This window comes from Megalops cyprinoides, chromosome 21 (genome assembly GCF_013368585.1).
Source record: "Megalops cyprinoides isolate fMegCyp1 chromosome 21, fMegCyp1.pri, whole genome shotgun sequence".
In the NCBI taxonomy this organism is placed as follows: Eukaryota; Metazoa; Chordata; class Actinopteri; order Elopiformes; family Megalopidae; genus Megalops; species Megalops cyprinoides.
In genome coordinates this window covers 22,419,893-22,433,683 of record NC_050603.1, presented here as the reverse complement: position 1 = coordinate 22,433,683, position 13,791 = coordinate 22,419,893, and the positions used below count along the sequence as shown (strand labels likewise).

The window sequence follows — 13,791 nt, the reverse complement described above, 5'->3', positions numbered from 1 at the left end:
AGCAAGAGAACGCCACAGTTGCTTCTTTAATGCTGTGCACCGAGCCAGCACCACAAGCAGAGCAGAGCTGAACGCCCCTGCTTTGGAGAAGGGTGCAAATAGGTGCAAAGTTGAGCTTTGGTACTGTGGGCACCCAGCCGCTTCAATTGTCTCGCCACCACGCGGCATGTTGCTGTGACGTACACCTGATGCTGCACAGGGTGCCGGCCACCACACCACAAACGGGGAACCAACGCCCCCTCTGAGGTCACGCGTGAAGAGGTACGCAGAGGTGTGTAGGGTACGTAGCCGCTCGTACCCCCGGCGTTTGGCGGCGGCGGGGGAGGGCCGGGGGCCGGGGGCCGGGACCTGCGTGCTCTGATGCCTGTGGGAGGTGGCGGCCACACGCTGCTCTGCCAGGTGCACCTCTCCAGCTCCTGCCACATGGGAGGGGCCAGGCCAGCTCCTCTCATTTCCCTGGCAAATGTTTGTCACCAGTTCCCTCTCCAGCAACTCGACGAGAACAGGCAGCTCTGTGGAGAATAGGATGCATTAATGGAGCCCGTCGGCAGAGCCGCCTTCCTGCTGTCTTACGCAGTGATCTTCCTCCTCGCAGGTAAGACCTCTGTGCTGAGACCATCTCTTACTATCTGACACAGCCACAGTGACTGACATGCCTGTAAACCGGTTACATGCTGTAGCAGAAGGGTGTGAGGTCGCACAGATAAATATACCCATGAGAAAAAGTAAGGCTCTATGTATTATCAAAATAAGCTCAGATTATTTCCTCTGATTTGTTCTTCAGAGTAGTTCTTCTAGCCTGATTAACATGCCAATAATGAGATTAGATGATGAGAATGTCATTATTCAACGTGACAGTGAAAATAAAAAGCAAGTAATTATAATCTATTTTCACTGATGCAGAGCATTGTGTTGTGGGGAGATCTCTGCTTGTAGTTCTAATATTATACAGGATGCTAAATGCCTGGGGAGTTACAGGGTTTAACTTTGTATTTATCATATTGTGGAAATTTTCTAAATTGGGCTGGAAGAGTCTGTTTGTGCCGATAGTTATACACGATACGACCCCAGACTTTATATTTTTCCCACGTTTGTCTGAAGTTCCTTGTCAGGAGTTCAGTTCATGAGCATGTGATGGTGAGCACACTGGAAAGAGCTGGGAGTCTGACATGCGACAGATTGCTCACTTTGTCAGAGCTATTTTTGACAGCAGACATTATTTTTGCGGACGCATTTTCTCTAAATGCGGATTGTGCATTTTATCCAGAGTGCCTTGAGGGTTTGTTTGTGCGAGTGACCCCTTTGAACTGCGTGGCAGTGGTCTATTTTGGGTCCAAACAGCTTTGTTTGAGGTGGGAAAGGTGGGCGAGGGGGCATTGCTCACCCACCCCCCACCCCGAGCGCATTGTAATACAAATCCAGACTCTCTTTGCTCCCAGTGTGTTACCACCATCCGCAGCTTGTTTGCAATCAACAGCAGCTTGGCAGAAGCACCTTTTGAGGAGGCCTTTCAACCTCCAAAGGGGTAAACACAAGGCACACTTCAGCTATCTCCCACTGCAGGATGCCCCCAGTGTGTCATGGGGGTAGCTTTGTTGATTATTTACACTATAACAAGGTGCACACAGTAATCTATTGTCATGAATAATATTGCTGGCCAGCAGCTCAGGTAAAGCTGGTGCTGTCCTGAGTGGCTTTGAGGAGGGGAGATGGGTGGGTGTATGAGGGCGGCAGGGGTGCAGGGGAAGGATGTGTTTACCTGCACACAGCCTACCTGCTGCCTCACGACCTGCCCAGCAACAGAGGCTCACCCTCTCACAATCACAAAGCCCCTCCCCCCACCAACGAGATTCTTTCGGACACCTCGGGGAAATGATACTGCGGAACCTTCAGTAGAAATGAAGCAACAAACACGAGCCAACAATAGGCAAATGTCCGAAAATGACAGTTACTCTGTATGGAAAGGTAAACAGAGGGCCAACATTATGTCACATTGTCTGTCCCTGTCACATTTGACAGGCTTGGTGAATGTTTTATGTTTATTTTTTTTCAGTTGATAGTACTTGCCTGGCAACTGAGGCCTTTGCCAATTGTGCAACTCGAACAACTCTCAATGTGATGTTTAACGGTTACTTCACGAAGCAAGTGTTTGCTTTTGGACCAGTTCAGACTAATTAAGCAGGACTTGGTGTCTGGGCTGCAGTCATTCAGGAACTGAATAAATATTAGCTTTAAGGCGGCTTGCCACTAAGTTAGAAGACAGAACTAGGAATTGAGAACCTGGAAGAAAAGTATCTTTAATCATTAAAGTAAATAATTATGGCACTTATATATATATATATATATATATATATATATATATATATATATATATATATACATATATATATGTTATATTATATTAAGACAGTCCAAACATGTTCCTTTCTCCATGTTGGTTGTGTACAACCTGTATTTACATGGGTAAGAGTACGTAGAGAGACAGAAAAAGCACTTCCTCATTCCTTTTGCCAACGTTTTTCATTTTTTAAGCCAAGCAGGAAAATTAAAGTAAATTTGATATCATATCACCTTCTGTGGTTTTCAAATAGGGGTATTCACACGCCAATTTGAATTTACAGCATTACCTCACCGCGATTTGTCATGTTAATCGTAATCAGGAAGGTACTAAAATTTCATGTCAGCCGTGGGAGGCTCTTGTAATGAGAAACATTGCAAGCCTTGCTGGCTCACGCACACATCCAGCTAAGCAAATGGGGACGCATCTTGGAAACGGACAATTCAGGACGGCTTTTGGGGTTTCACCCCACAGCTATTCCTCATATGCTTCTTCTGAAATGAATCTTTCTTTGTGTTTCCTGGTTTCTCAGGTGCGGACTCCACGTTGGTAAGGGCGCCCCATGTTCTCCATGGCGTCTATGGGCAGCCCCTTCTCCTGCCGGTGGAGCACCTCTTCCGGGTGGAGGACATGGTGGAAGTCCAGGGCTACTGGCTCTTCCGGACGAGGGCCCATGATTTCACACAGCTCGTCACCTTCATGAACAACAAGTCCATTGTGGAAATGGAGGCGAAGATGAACAACAGGTTCTCCTTTCACCCGCCCAATGCTTCACTGCTGATTAACCGCCTGGACGAGTCCATGGAAGGGGACTACAAGCTGGTGATCAGCGTCATTTTTCCCAGCAGAACAGGGATGGTGAAGGACAATGACAATCTGGTCCACGTCACGGTTGATGGTAAGGTGACGTGAAATTTGAAACAGCTAATGAGATCCCTTGTGGATTTTAACCCACTGGGAGTGGCATCCTGGGGGCGTGGCCACTGCATGAATGGCATTATGGGACCATTCAGTTGGTCTCTTGTTTTTGCTATTCTCTGTTGTAAAGGGGAATTTATCCTTTGCGCCTCCTTGCTGTTACCTAAAGAGTAATATACTTGTTTTAACATAAATAATAAACCATATTTTCTAGACTTTTCTATCATTAAAACTAAGTATATGTAAATTATGTGAAAACTGATGTTAAGAATGATGTTGTGTTGTGGAAATCTCTCTCTCTCCCTGTCCCTTAATTAATATGTAGATGAATAGATAGATTTAGTAATTACTCACAGCAATGATTGAATTGCTAAAAACTTTGTCCCTGGCACAATTCCACCTCCTCTAATTAGTTTTCTAATTTACTTTAGAGAATTTATATGAATTGATAAGTGATTAGTTCTTACAGGAAGTACTCTGACTGTCCTCTTGTGGACCCTTCACCTCACCTTGTCGAGCTGTAGCCAATAGATGCAGCGTAAAAGGACTGAAATGTGAGTGAGTTTCATGCTGTCTCTCCTGCTCAGTGCCCGTGTCCACTCCAGCCGTTGAGATGAGTCCTGCCGCGGAGGTGGTGGAGGACAGAGACTCCGTGGTGTTGAGGTGTTCGGCGGAGAATGGCACCCGGGTGGTGTACGAGTGGTACCGGAACGGCAGTCCGGTTCGCACCGGTGGCCGTCTGTCCAACAGCAGCGCTCCAGACGGCAGCATTCTTACCATAAGCCCGGTTAGAAAGGAGGACATCGGGGACTACACCTGTGCGGCAAAGAATAATGTCAGCCTGAAGACAAGTCTGCCTGTCCCTCTGAGTGTGTTCTGTAAGTAAATAACTTATTTATTAATTTACTACACAACAATTTATTTTGTTTACACATGTATGTTATCATTTATATATCATTTATATTTTCATAAGTATATCTGTATACAGCATTATTATATAGGAAAAGCATTTCACATTACATCGCATTATTTGCTCCTTTATTGGCCTCAATAGAATGCTCGTCTTAGTGTAATTTCAGATTCATAGAGGACTGTCTTCAAATTGATTTGAAATAGAGGAAACTTGTCAAAGAACACCCAAAACCTGTTTAACAAACCCTTTTTCGTTAGCTTCCTAATCATTAATAAATAGCTCTGTTGTGCCTGCATATTGTGCAGTACCTGTTCTGTTCCTTATTAGAGGAAAAAGAGAAGTGCTTTGTATTTGCATGCAGGTTTCAGTGTGAGAGAGTACAGTGTGCCTGGTTAGTCATCCAGTGATGTCATTATTAGTGAAACCTCGCTGGTAGTATCTGTGATACCATAGAGCTGTGTTTGGGGAAGCGATTCTAATCTCGAACTTTAAACAAGTTACATCTGTGGCGCACTGTGGCTGCCGAGTTACAAGGGACCATATGACGCTTTAAATATCCATGATCAATAAAGTTCAGGACAGTGAAGGACAATGAAGTTCCTGTTAAGACACTTATTCTTTGTGCGTCCAACAATAGGATGGGGAATGACAGGTTTGTAGGTGTCCAAGCCACATGGCCTGAGGAAGAAAGAAGTGTCCATCAAACCATGTTCCAGTGGGAAGCCATTTCATGCTGATTAGAGGGGTAACATCCCTGCGTATTTACAACTAAAATAGATTTCAGTCTTGCGATAACTTACACAAACTAGTTCTGTTTTTCTGTTTTGAATCGATACACGGCGAGGTAACAGTCCTCCTGGGCATTTTCCACAACAAACAAGTAAACATCTTGATAAGATAATTCCAGCAATGGCCTGGCCCTGGAGCTGACTCTTTGAGCTGGTGATGCAGCACAGTTATAAATAACATGCACCTTTTTTGTTGGGTTTCGTGTAGACAATGGCCGTGTCTGAGCACAATGGCCTCCGCACTTTGGCTGCAATGTAAATGTTTGTGTGGTCTTTGAGCGCCATATGCCACCGCTTCGGGCAAGGACTCTGATAACAGGTCACTGCAAAACAAAGTAATTACCACCTGCCTGGCAGAGTGCAGAGGCCTGGAGACGCGGGGGGAAAAGGAACAGCACTCCCACGCTAGTGTTTATCGCTAGCCACAGCAGGCCAGCGGGTAGGGAGTTTCTAGCAATGGGCCGACGATTAACGTGCTTCAGTATAATGTGCGCTTCTCAACAGCTGCATCTTCCATCGAGCGATTGAGCAGTTTGAGCGTGACTTTTGTCAGTTTTCATCTCACAGTGTTGGAGTATAGGTGATGGTGTGCTTATCCCTTGGCTATTCATCAATTATGGATGAAGCTAAAAGCTTCTGCTTTGTCTGTTTGGCCTTAATTTTGGATAATGGTAAGGGTGTGTCACTCAGCTGCAGCTTGAAATAAAGAGAACATGTGTAAGTAACAATAGTAGTGTAACAAAGGTGACACATCAGTTAATATGGCATTCAGTGTTTACACCAAACAGTAAAGCAGGAGGATTGAATGCCGTCTTAAATATCAATCTACGATGTGTCCCTGAGAAATGAAATGAATGAAATAAATATCAGAAATTAAATATCAATCAATGAAATGAATGAATGAATGAATGAAATGAATATCAGAAAATCAATCAATCAATGTGCCTCAGAAATGAATCAGGTGAATCGAGTGAATTTTACCTTGTGAAACCTTGCAGACGGACCGTACAACCTGGCTGTCAGCTCAGACCAGGGCCTGCGAACGGGGGCGGTCTTCACGGTCAACCCCGGGGAGCTGGTGTTTTTCGACTGCTCGGCGGACTCCAACCCCCCGAACAGCTGCGCCTGGATCTCCGAGACCAACAACGACACGGAGGTCATAACGACCGGCCGCCGCTTCGAAGTGATGGCCTATAAGCTGGCGCACACAGAGGAGTATGTGTGCCGTGCCTTCAACAACGTCACGCAGAAGCAGGACGAGACTCGCTTCACCCTCGTTGTGGCCAGCTGGGGTGCCGGTGAGTCAATGCGAGGGCGCGGCACCAGCGTGGTGAAACGGTTAGAAACGTAGGCTGGAATGCATCTCTGATTCAGATCTGATTTCCGTCAGCAACACCTTGCGTTCCAGTGAGACACTTAGCCAAAAACAGCTCCTTCATACATTCAAGGTAAACAAAGAAACACGCATGCGAACGTGCAAATGTTTGATCAACATGCAGGAGGGGTGTTTGATAAGCAAAAAAGTAACATGTGCCAATTACGGCTGAGATGCCCAGTCTGTCAGCTCGATTAGGCAGAAAACAATCTGAAAGAAATAACCCCTATGGAAAATCAATTTTTGATACATATCAAAAAGCCTTATACATCTGAGACATGTTTGTTATTTGAACTTTTTAAATTTAGTCTAGAATCTTTTGTCAAATATGAATATGCACAATTCTTAAAAAATAAAAGCATACATACAGTATAAACTGCATAATATGCGTGAATGTATGTAAAATTCCATGTATGCATTCGCAGTGTGTTACATATTTTGTAACATTAAACACAGATATATTACTTATATTTTTATTTTTTATTTTGCACACCAAAATACTCCATATTGTATCTTATACTATATAAATGATGAATTTTATGTCATTATCTCAAGAATAACTGGCCCATGAAGATTAAATCAGTTATGAAATATTTCATACAGAATCAGTTTTCAAAAATCCTGTGTATATGCTCTGTAATGACCATAATCTGACTTAGTGGCAGACTGTGCTGTACACTGGAAGAGTGACTATTTAAAAGCAAACACCTAAATGTTCATTAGTGCTGTCCTTACGCACAGACCCTGCTTGTCCCAAGAGCAATGTTCAAACAAGGCGTTTATCTAATTCATCATCCACATTCGAGAAAAGTCAATATCAAGTCTTTTTTTTTCCTTGGCTGTTGAGAGCAGAGCCTGGGTCTCTCCTGCCTGTATGAAAGTCTTACTGGATCTACTGGAAAGTAAACAGCAGGCAACAGGTGTTCCTTGTTTACAGTGTTTAACTGCACTAGAGGTTTCTGTGTCTTACACCAGACATGAAAATATAGTCTTAGACACAGAAAGAACAATGCTACTGTGCTACAAATGCTACTGTGAAGATATAATAGCTTTTTGTTAACTTTTTGTTATACAATGACATACATAAATGTGGAATAATGAGTATTGGAATAAATATTTGAACATTTGAAAGTGATATTGTGTAGGGAATCTTGTGAGACTTCTCAGTAAACGGTTTTAACTACATCCCTAAAGCAGTGGTTGGTGTTGGACTGAAACATGAACTAAAAACCAGAAATCTGCACTCAGCTCAAATACCTCCAAGTAGTTTCCATCACTACAGGTCATCGTCAGAGAGAATGGAATGTTTCTCAAAGCTGCTTAGAAAATACTTCGCGTAATGCTGCTTGTATTCAAGACGTGAGACCATCTTCCCTTCTGCTACATATATATATTGGCCTTGAAGTGAAGGGTGACATCATCTGAACCAGCTCAGCGTGATATGGGAACGGAGATCTGGCCTCTTCTGGCCACGGTTGGCACTCTGGCCGCTTTGCAGGAGCGACAGGGATCACAGGGACTGAGAGAGGGAAAACTGGAAGAGCAGCTGAACCCGGGCACAGTCAGTGACGGCGATCAGAAAATAAACATGGCCTGGGTGTACAACGCTCAACAATCAAACAAACATGGCAGGCTGGCCTACAAAAACAAGCTAGAAGTGCATTTTGTCACATCCCTACAGCACAGCACTTCCTATGCCAAAGCCTTAGAATTAAGATGCTTTAACCACACAACAGAGTCACAACAGATGGACAAAGGCAATCCTCTCTGACAAACAGACATACTTCACTGTGATTCATACACCTTACTTCAGGGACCTTGTCACTTGTGATATTTACTGCTGCTTGATATGTTGTCTATATATATTTATGTGTATGTATTTACTTATATTACAATGAAACAATCATCATGTATTTCACTGGACTAATCAAGCTGCAGCTATAAAACATATCAAACATTGTTATTTTAACCATGTTTTATGATTAGACAAGATTTAACCCTTTCGCATGCGACATTCCATAATATGTAGCATGCGTGTTACGATACATGGTTTTTTAGCTTTATTGAGCTTCTTATAGTTTTCACCACTGCATTTGTTATACTTTGTAATGTTAAATCACTGTTTCCTCAAAGCTAATGTTAGCTAGAATTAGATTAGAATCTAGTGTTCCTATCACACCGGTTTGACCGTATGCATGAGAGGGATAATGACACCGGTTTGACAGTACATGCGAAAGGGTTAAAATGGTCATTTCCCATAGGTTGCCAGATTGTTTTCAAAATGCTCCCCTTCGTTTTTCTTATCAAGGGAAAGAAAAACATTTCCAGGAAGGCAGCTTTGTGTCCCCTCTGGCGGCCATCGCCGTCTCCTCCTTGCTCATTATCGGCTGCATGCTGCTGGTGATGTTCCGAAAGACCTGCCATCCGCAAAGAGGTGAGCGCTAGTAGCCCAATCTGCATTCAATCCAGCTGCATTGCACTTTGTCCTTAAAAACACACTCTTGATTTCTTTTGGTACATTCTTTTGGTCATAATGAATTCACTATCAAAACAGTGCACAGGTTCTTGTCACTAAATTTGGTCATCTTAGGCCAAACAAGGCTTTTGTAAAGGATGCGCTCCTTGAATGCTTTGAATAGCACTTGGAGCGGTGAGGTTGGAAATCAAAGATGACATTCAAGCATTCAATTCGCGCTTGCATTTTCTGATCCCTGAGATCGTGTTGCCAAAGGAGTCACACTGGCTCTGGTTTTGCAGCAGACCACCTTGCTGGGGATTGTGTGCTGTGGCATTCTGCTCCCCTGAGAAAGGTCAAGGTGTGAATCAGCGATGAAATTCTATTAGTTTGAACCTATATGAGCCCATGCGTGATGAAATTAGGCCTGCACTCAGATGTTATTTATACAGAAATCCAAGCAAATTGAATTGGCACTTTGAAGAGCCCCCCTATCATACCAGCATGCAAGTGGTGAGGTATGTCTGGCAGCTGAGTTAAAGCTGTAGCTTTCTACCTTATACCTTATATATGCCAGGGGTATATGTCAGGGGTAGGCCATGCTATTGTAGGAGTGCCAAAATCCCCAAATTTTCCCACTTCCCTTTGAATGACTCAATGCTTACGCCTTGATTGGATTGTAAACTGGAAAAATTTCTCCAATTAACTGATCCGGTTTCATAATTACCAATGAGAGATTGGATGAGGCAAAAATCAGAGACTCTGAGGCGCGGTTGAAAACCCATGGTAATACATCTTAATTTACTCTGTGGGAAACCTTTATTCCTTATGTTTGAGATCAGCCAGAGGTTTCCTTGAACAAATATCGATTTTTGTAAATCTTGGTGTGGTGGAGGATCTACAGCCCACATCTAAGATGAGTTATTTGGACCCACTCCAATTTGAAGGCGGTAGTGCATGTGCAAATTTTTTTTCTCCTCATGGCAATGACATTTCAGGCCTAAAACATAGCAGAATGGATGTAGGCCCATGCAAAAGATTATGCAAAATTGCCACCTCCACACAACGCCTTATTATAACTGAAAAGCTGCCATTATTTTCATACTACTCTTAAGTTACTTGATGGCTTAATAGAAATGGTATGTTTTGTGGACAAGTGCTTTAGAGCAGACAGCACTTTGGCATTTGAGGACCTGTGCATGAACACTTTGCGGAAGCATGCCTATTTTTTTAAATCATGGCAGTAATTTATTGAAGTGAATCTGTAATCACCATGTACCATTTCCTCTTTTTTTTGCAGTTATCATGAAAATTTACAATAGGTAAGAAAAAACCATAAATCTAGAATGGTTGTTACTTTGAACACAGTGGTTTAACCCACTGTTCACATTAATAATTGAGCTTTAACTGTGAATTTGTTCCTCCCCCAGGCCTCTGACAGAACAAAAGGGACCACACCTCTCAGGTAGGTTCAGCCTTTTTGCATTCCCAGAACACCTTGCTATTTGGCAGTCCTGTGTACACACAGCATATAAATAATGATTCCCGTAATCTCTCTATCAACATGTTTACCACACTTAATGTAATCACATTGGTTTGACTGATCCTGACATATATACTACCCCAACAATAATTTACTTGTTTGCCCATCTGTTCAATTATCTGTTTGCTCTGTTGTAGCCTCAGTTCACCTTACAGTGCCGTGATGTGGCACGAGAAACATCCATGCCAACTGTATGTGGAACTAGAATAGTTATATTTTGTGTAATCTGCAGTTACTGCACGGCATTCATGCCTTTGGTTGTGGCTCTGGTTTCTGCTAAAGTGATAAAACCACCATCTGTGATCCTGCCGAATTGAAAGTGATATGTTGCAAATAAACAAGAAAAAGATTGCAAGTCTAGGAAACAGGAAGTGGGCCACAAAGTGATGGTATCAGAAGCCAGAAGTATACTGTTCCACCAAGCTAAACTATTGGTTTTGCTACGCAAACTTATTGCTGCCAGATTTCTTTGAATCCATGATTTTGCTGAGCAAATAAGTGATATTAATGAATTAATGTAATATTAAGATACTTTTAAAATAAAAGTTGCTTTAACTTTTGTAAATATGTATTAATTAATATAATTTGAGGGCTCCCAAGTGGCTCAGAAAGTAGGTCGTGTTGCTGTGTGTGTGTATTGGAGGACTGCATTTGCCTTGTATGCCCTCATGAATACATGAGGTTGCCACTGAGTACAACTGGTGATCACAAAAGTTAGGTGAAAATGGGAGTACTAATGGGTTGAAAATGACCCTCTCAAACAATACCCTCTCACACTGCTATTCTTCCAGGTCACGAAGACGCAACTGAAGACTTCGGCATTTATGAATTTGTGTCTATTCCAGGGAAAGCAGAATCTACACGGGTATGTTGGGTTAACATCATGTTGAAAAATAAGGACAAGGGCACAGTGACATACAAAACAGATCACCGAGGGTGCCATTATTAACCCAGAGCAAACACACAAAGAGTACACTAGTTGGTGAGCAGGGATGAGCTTGTTATGATATCGTCCTATTTCATTTGCTCTTAAGAGTACTAAAACCATAAACCTTTCCCGTAAACCTAAATTAGCTGAGCGGGAAAGGGAACAGGTTGACATTTCCCTCACACAGCTAGCAAATGGCAACTGAAACTAAGAGAGAATTTGCTTCATATTTAGGAAGACAGGAGCCAAACTCTCTGAAAAAATCAGCAAGATTTGTCTGTACTACTGCAAATGCAAACCCTGGTGGTGGTTGTATAATTAATGTAGCATAAAACAACTAATTAATCATAAGTACTTATTTGTGTCTCTTAAAAAGTTGAGTGGAAGCATTTGCTTTGCTTTGAAAATTTCTACAGGTACACAATTCTAAAAGTGTATTTGCTGGGGAAGCACAATCAATTAACATGTTCAATGACACTAAACTTGTCTTTATGTTCATCTAACAGCTCAATCATTCCCAGAGGCTAGTACAGTAAGGTTCTTAGTGTTTTGTTTAGAATCTGACACACACACTGCGGTTGGGAGTTAGGGAAGCTGAGGCTAACACACCATGGTCAGGGACTTGTGCTCTGAGCTACCTCCTCAGCCGCATGGTGCCACTCACTGGTCACCAGTGAGGCCCTATAATAAGACATGGAAGTTACCATACAGAAGAAGTGGCGAGCTTGTAACTATATTTAGTGACTTTTCAGGCCCTCTGAGTGACTTAATTTCAAAAAAGTGACTAGTGTCAAGTCACCCTCTATTGAGGTACCTGGACTGTTTCTCCAATTACTGTGCTTGTATTGTTCGTAGTGGTGGTTGTCTGAAGACAAATTAGGTAACCCTTTATGCCACTGCTAAATAATTTTCTCATCTTCCGTGTGTATTTTTGATGTTGCACTGCTTCTTTTGCATTTCTTTTCTCTGTGGTTCCTCAGGAAACACTAACAGTTTAAAGAGAACAGCTGTTTTTTAATGACGTTCTGTTATTAAAGACTGGTTATTTTTCATGGTTGACTTTTGGCAGTCCCCCACTGTTTATAAAACCTGCTTGGAGCAGAAACTTGCGAGAATTTCAATATCATTTAATACCCACACTCAGCTCGTCAGGTGCATGGAAGAATGATTATTGCCACTCTAGGGACCTGTGGTGCCACACGATTTTAGGTGTTAAGCCAATACCCTGTACAATTTCAGCACGTGTGCTTCAAATTTCTTCAAGAACCACAGCCAACTCTAAAGAACAATTAAATGAGCAATAGGAGGGTAACACTGGAGCAGGCATGGAAAAGAACAAGGAGCAAGATATAGACCAGGACTGGGAACCAGATCAGATTCAACCCTGTCAGGTGCAATCACACCATTGTAGTCATTAGCATCAGAAACAGCTGGAAACAAACATAGCCTGTCAGTTAATATAGAGAATGTGGCAATAAAAATTTTGGATCCTTTATTTAACCAGTATGTCCCATTGAGATATAAATATTCTTTATATTCCTGCTTTATTCCTGTGAGTATTAAGGAGTTAAGGAGTATGATTTTATTAACCTTTCTTCCACTTTCTTAATGTGTTTTTGCAGGCGTCCAGCAAGTCTCTGGTACGCCTCGATTCAGTCCAGGATTTGCATACCACCATCTATGATGTTATCAGGCATATCCCAGAAACACCCACGCAAAGTTTATTGAAGTAAGGTCCAGGAGTGGAAAACAGGAAGTTTGTGATGGCCAGATCCATGGCCTCGATGATTCACCTGGGAAGAGACCCCTGTGAAGTATGGAGACACTTCTTTGCCCTCCACAGCAAATAGTTATTAATGGTTTTAAGTACTCCTGATGAGGAAACAGGGATTCCCCTGACCAATGACTCCATCTAACCAACAAAATATTGTGGTAGCAGCCATTATGTAAGACAGTTATTCTTATTACTTTTGGCACTAATACTGTATGTATGGTTCTTTTTGAAATATTAGTTTTTTGTTATTATTTAAGGCCTGATTTGTAAATTTGTAAAAAGCCAGGAGCCCAACAATCTTGAACAGATACCACTGAGATACTACTTACAGTACTATCATATACACTATATGGACAAAAGTATTCGGACACCTGACCATTACATTGTAATGACATTGTATTCAAATACATATACTTTAATATGGGACCCCCATTTGCAGCTATAACAGCTTCCACTCTTCTTGGAAGGCTTTCCACAAGATTTTGGAGTGTTTCTGTGGGAATTTGTGCCCATTCATTCTGTAGAGCATTTATGAGGTCAGGCACTGATGTTGGACGAGAAGGCCTGGCCTGGCCTTCCCCAGACTGTTGCCACAAAGTTGGAAGCATAGCATTGTCCAAAATGTCTTGGTATGCTGAAGCATTAAGATTGCCCTTCACTGGAGATAAGGGGCCTAGCCCAAACCTTGAAAAACAGGTGTGACCAAATACTTTTGTCCATTTTGTGTGTGTGTGTGTATATGTATATACATATATATAT

General features: G+C 42.3%; 1 protein-coding gene across 1 annotated transcript; it reads left to right on the top strand.

Moving 5' to 3' along the window:
- Positions 1-417: 417 nt before the first annotated feature.
- Positions 418-13,413, top strand: hepacam2 (HEPACAM family member 2). The gene is made up of 9 exons (XM_036555070.1): positions 418-595; positions 2,871-3,236; positions 3,844-4,134; positions 5,956-6,255; positions 8,641-8,766; positions 10,088-10,109; positions 10,218-10,252; positions 11,122-11,195; positions 12,881-13,413. The coding sequence occupies exons 1-9, from the start codon at positions 535-537 to the stop codon at positions 12,989-12,991; spliced, it is 1,386 nt and encodes a 461-aa protein (XP_036410963.1). The 5' UTR covers positions 418-534; the 3' UTR covers positions 12,992-13,413.
- Positions 13,414-13,791: the final 378 nt, after the last annotated feature.